The 5,859-nt window shown below is 32.5% G+C and overlaps 1 protein-coding gene across 2 annotated transcripts; it reads left to right on the top strand.

Annotated features, from left to right (window-relative positions):
- The first annotated feature begins 1,278 nt into the window (after positions 1-1,278).
- On the top strand, positions 1,279-5,551 carry LOC114193889 (probable polyamine transporter At3g13620). 2 transcript variants are annotated; one of them, XM_028083864.1, is made up of 2 exons: positions 1,279-2,735; positions 5,337-5,551. In XM_028083864.1, the coding sequence occupies exon 1, from the start codon at positions 1,298-1,300 to the stop codon at positions 2,687-2,689; it is 1,392 nt and encodes a 463-aa protein (XP_027939665.1). In that variant the 5' UTR covers positions 1,279-1,297; the 3' UTR covers positions 2,690-2,735; positions 5,337-5,551. The 2 variants fall into 2 exon arrangements, with proteins under 2 accessions (XP_027939665.1, XP_027939664.1); XM_028083863.1 differs by having other exon boundaries at positions 5,304-5,551.
- The last annotated feature ends 308 nt before the right edge of the window (positions 5,552-5,859 follow it).

Genomic DNA, 5,859 nt, shown 5'->3' with positions numbered 1-5,859 from the left:
TAAATTATTATTTTGTTATGATATTTTTTTGATATTTATTATATTACTTTAATATAATATTTTATTATTAAAAAATATATCAAGTGTCTAGATAAAAAATATGTGTATAAAAGATATTTTTAACGTTTATTCTCTTTTATTTATTTAAGGGCTCATTATATTTTTAGTCTTCAAATTTTTACTTAAAATTAAAATTCGTTTTAATTCCGTTATCTTAAAACAAAATTGTGTTAAATCCATTTTTTCAATTTTGGTAGACAAAATATAAACAGAGACATGCAAGGCAGTAGAAATAATTCAAGTGCTAGCACAAAATATGTTTAATACAAAAGTTTAATACTGTATTCGTTTTAAAAGTATAGAAACCAAATATTAAATACGAATTTCAATTTCGTTGAATAACTAAAATAATACATAAACTCTTATTCTTATACCTTTATTTATTTTCAAGCACTTTTCTACATCTCTGGAATTTCACAATGTTGTCTAGTAGTGATATGTTTTCGAGTTCAAATTTTCTATCAACCGATTTGATACTACAAAAATTCTTTAATATATTATAGGTTTAATTATTATTATTTTCTCTATTTTTTGTTAAAAATAATTAAATTAATTTTTTTTTTTATTTTTTAAAATTTTAATTTGGTTTCAATTTAAAAAAAAATTAATATAATATGATTTTTTTAGCTAAATTTCTTGGAATGGATTAAAAAAATTTCATCAAAATTAAAGTGGTTGATAATGATAATTACTTTATTAATACTAGAGTACGTATAGGCACTGTCGCGCATATGTGTATATGCATTTTTTAAATATACATGATATTATATTAGTAGGTGATGATAATGTAATGTTTTTAAGTTAATATATAAAATAAAATTATATTTATTAAAAATAAAATAAAATATATTAGAAAAGATAAGAGAATAAATGTTGATAAATAGAAAACAAAAGAGAAAAAACAGAGATAGACATGACCTTTTTTTTAAAGATTTACAAAAGTAATAGTAAATTTTTAAAAATTTAATAAATAATTATATTTTAAAGGGTAAAATTGGTATTTTGATATGTATATATATATTGTTATAGATATTTCAAAAGATTAAAAAAAAAACAATTTATATAATTTTTTTAAAAATCAGGATAGTTTTATTACTTTTGAAGAAATTGAAAAAAAAAATAATTAAACCAATATTTTATATTGTATTTTTAAGTACTGTGAGAGAGTACAAATTATTATGTTTGCATCTTATATAAACCAACCAACCATTCCAAACAAATAGGACAATCAGTCGTAATGGGTGTCCAAGAAACACCTTCTGCAACTGCAACCGCAACAGCCGCCAAAGTGAAGAAACTCACTCTCATCCCTCTTATATTCCTCATCTACTTCGAAGTTGCCGGTGGTCCCTACGGCGAAGAGCCCGCAGTTAAAGCGGCGGGCCCCCTCCTTGCTCTCCTGGGCTTCCTCATATTCCCCATCGTCTGGGGCGTCCCCGAAGCCCTAATCACTGCCGAGCTAACCACCGCCTACCCCGGTAACGGCGGCTTTGTGCTGTGGGCGGAACGCGCCTTCGGCCCCTTCTGGGGCTCCGTAATGGGAACATGGAAGTTCCTCAGCGTTTGCATCAACATCGCATCATTCCCCGTCCTCTGCATCGAATACGTCCAAAAATACTTCCCCGTTCTCCGATCTGGCTGGCCCCGCCAGGTGGCAGTCATAGCTTCAACCCTGGCTCTCTCATTCCTCAACTACACCGGCCTCACCATCGTGGGTAACGTCGCTGTGTTACTCGCTGTGGTTTCTCTCTGCCCATTCGTGCTTATGTCCCTCATCGCCATCCCAAGGATTAAGCCCCATAGGTGGGTTAGCTTGGGTCAGAAGGGTGTTAAGAAAGATTGGAACACGTACTTTAACACGCTCTTCTGGAACCTCAACTTCTGGGACAGCGTTAGTACCTTAGCCGGGGAAGTTGATAAACCCAACAAGACTTTCCCTTTGGCTCTTTTTGTTGCTATCATTTTCATCTGCGCTTCCTACTTGATCCCTCTATTCGCCGTAATTGGAGCAGTTTCGGTTGACCAGAGGCAATGGGAAACTGGGTTCCTCGCGCAGGCTGCGGAAATGATCGCAGGGAAGTGGTTGAAAATCTGGATTGAAGTTGGGGCAGTGTTGTCGACAATTGGTCTTTACGAGGCCCAGTTGAGCAGCAGCGCGTACCAGCTTCTGGGCATGGCGGAGATCGGGATTCTGCCCAAGTTTTTCGGAGTTAGGTCAAAGTGGTTCCGCACGCCTTGGTTGGGGATTATGTCATCGACTTTGATATCTATTGGTGTGTCTTACATGAACTTCACCGACATCATTTCTTCGGCGAATTTCTTGTACGGTTTGGGGATGTTGTTGGAGTTTGCGTCGTTTCTTTGGCTGAGATGGAAGTCGCCCTCCATTGAAAGGCCTTACCGTGTTCCCCTGAGGCTGCCATTGTTGGCTGTGATGTGCTTCATACCCTCTGGTTTTCTGGTTTTCATAATGGTTATTGCTACCAAAACTGTTTATTTGGTGAGTGGTGTCATGACTGTTGCTGGAATTGGGTTTTTCTTGTTCATAAATCTCTGCAAGACAATGAAGTGGGTAGAGTTCAGCGTGGAGGAACAGAAACAAATCCCATCTGAAAGGCTTGCGCTGTGATGGAATCCAAATTTGAAAGTGTAATTGTTAACGATGCACGGATACGGTAACTATTTATTTTGATATGTTTATTTTAAAAAGTACAATTATATTTTAACTATTAAATTTTGACAACTTTTTCTTACACAAGATGAGGTAAAATATGAGGTGACATCTTCTAAATGGTTTTGAAATATTAAGAATGAAAAAATGAAAAATCACTTAAAAAAATGAGAACTACAGTTGTAAGATAAAATTGTCAAAATTTAGTAGTCAAAAAATTATTTTTCTTTTAAAAGTAAGGTATATGATAAGTAATATATATATATATATATATATATATATATTAATGTTTATAAAATATGGTAAATGTATAATTGACGTTGTATGAATCTAAAATAAATTATATGTAATAAATATTCTCAACATAAAATATCATGAATTATTGTGATCATAAAAGTATTACTACTTTATAGATTAAATATTTCATTAATAAATATTGGTAAAGTATCTTAAGATATTAGACATGAACATATGTCAGACATATGTCAGACACATATACGTGATCCAAATTGAAGTAACGCTACATCATAATTAATAACTAATCCTCCTCCAGTTAAAACTCATAAAAACTCTTTTAACTCAAATTCGATTGACCAATGGATCATAGTGGTATTGTTGCAGAATCACACATTTCAATCAATTGAAAACAGAAATAAGAGATTAATTTGTTCTTGCAATGTGATTCAACAAATTGAAATATAAAACTAATCAATTGGTATTATGAGAAATTATGCAGAAATGGGAAAAGCACCAAACTCACTCAAAAAATATGCTTTATCAAACAAGATTTGTTCCAATCAATATATCCAATTTATTTGTATTACCAAATTATGTTAAAACACATGCATACCTTACGAATATTGATTTAATGAGTTTTCTTGAGATTTAAATGATAAACAAGATAAGAGAGAAGGATCACACATTGATTTTTACACTGGTCCACTCAATAACTGAGCTACATCTAGTTTATCAAGGCAATCTGAACCTGATCATATACTATATCAAAAATTTTACAAAATCACTCAAAGATTACACTTTTGAATAAAGCAAAACACCAAGATTCTTGAATCCCACAAGAATCTTATCCTCTACACTACAAGAATCCCACTTGCAAACCTGGAATCACACCAGGAACAACACAGAAGCACAAGAACAACCAAACCTGGGTGGAGGCTCTTTGTAGCCAACTAAAGACATTCTTCAATGCTCCAAACCAAGCAAAAACTTGCTCCAAGATTCAAAGATCTTCAATCACCAGTTGCACACTATGTTATCCAAAGAGGGAGTATTTTCCAAATTTATACCACTATTTATGGTTCAAAAATCTCAAGTGTTACTCCACTCTCTGAAAAACCAGCTTATATAGTTTGGTCATAAGTTAATTCAATAGGTTGATTTATTCATACAATTCAGTTGATTTCACTTGACTTAAGTGAAATCAATCGATTGAATAAAAATTCAACTAATTGAATACATTCATAACATAATTATATGCAGCAAGCCTTTTAATCTATTAAAAACCTTTTTAACATGTTGAAAAGGACAAACACAAGACAAAATACATTTATCACATGTCATATAGTCTACGAATATAATACAATCTTCAAGCTTTGATATCTTCATGATAACTCCAGATGCAACATATCACAAATTTGATCAACAACGAATCTTCATCAGTTCTTCATCAACCACACATGATCCTATGTACTTGCTTCATCAAATCCATATACCAAGATCACTTATGCTAACAATCTCCCCTTAACTATAGAATAGACTAAGGTTGAATTTTTGACCCACTATTCTTTAGGTTGGCCTTTGAGCGACCTATTCGCCTTTGAGTGCTAGATCAGATCGTAAACGATCATAATTAGAGTTCCAAAAGTTCAAAAAATATTTATGAATGTAGGTATCAAGCTAAATAATGTAATTAAGAGTCGGAAAAAAATTTGAATAAAGAGAAATCTATAGAAAAAATTAATGATTTGATTAAGATGGTTGATTTATTTAATTTAATTAATTTGAATTATGAAATATGAAAAAAAAATTATAATTTAAGTTATTGTTGTATTTATTTAATTATTTTACTTAGTTATATTATGTAAAATATATGTGTTTATAAATTTGTGGTGTGTGCACTAAGTTTGAAAGTATGTGGCTTAGTGGTTGATTTGTTTTGTGGCTGGGGTCGCGGCCTCGAGTCTTGGCTGGCCAATTATTGGTGCATTTATTTAGGCTTTTTTCTCTCTCCTGATTAATTTGGCCAATTTTCATTCTCTTTTGTGCTTTATTTTTTTTTACGTTGCTGCTGCCATGCATTAATTTTGAGAATATTAACAGAATTATTTTAAACTATAAAGGATAGGTTCAAATGAAACCGTAGGTTATATGTTATATGTGGGCTTAAATACCTCTTTCGTTCTCATTTTCGCAGTAAGTGTTGCGGATGGTTCTTATTTTGACATAATGTTTAAAATGATCTCCATTTTTATCGAATGTTTACAATGATATTCATTTTCACAATTCGTGTTAAATCAGTAACAGAGCACCGTTTGTATTATGTTGCATTGGGCAGATGGCTAATTAACGTTAACCTTTCAATTTGGAGGAAATTTTGTAATTAGAGCTTGAATTGGATTGCACTCGCGCTCTTCATAGTTGGAGGCGATTTCTTCATCTTCGTCTTTCTTGAGTTCAAATTTGCAGAGGAAGCAGCTAATCTTTGCCATTTCATCATTGTATTGGAGTCGCGCTCTTCATTTCAATCTTCTAGTTAATCATCATCAACGAGGTAAATGGGTTTAGGGTTTTCTGGATTGTGTTTGCTCATGGGTTAGGGTTTTCGTAATTCTATTTTGAGTTTGTTTGTGCTTGGATTATTGTGATGTTCTGCATGGTTTCTAAATTACCACACATGTACAGTACACGTAACACAAACAGTGTCACTGTACAGAAAAGAACCAAATAAAACACGAATTGCGAAAATGAGGACTATTTTAAACATTCGGTAAAAATGAGGACCATTTTAAAACAAACACTACGAAAATGATGACCAAAAAGATATTTAAACCTTATATGTGTGTTTTAGTGCTTTAGGGAGAGGGAGGAGAAAACGGCGAAACAATGGGTGG

Source organism: Vigna unguiculata, chromosome 8 (genome assembly GCF_004118075.2).
Source record: "Vigna unguiculata cultivar IT97K-499-35 chromosome 8, ASM411807v1, whole genome shotgun sequence".
Taxonomy (NCBI): Eukaryota; Viridiplantae; Streptophyta; class Magnoliopsida; order Fabales; family Fabaceae; genus Vigna; species Vigna unguiculata.
The sequence above is the reverse complement of the archived record's forward strand: the minus strand, read 5'-3'. Positions and strand labels throughout refer to the sequence as shown.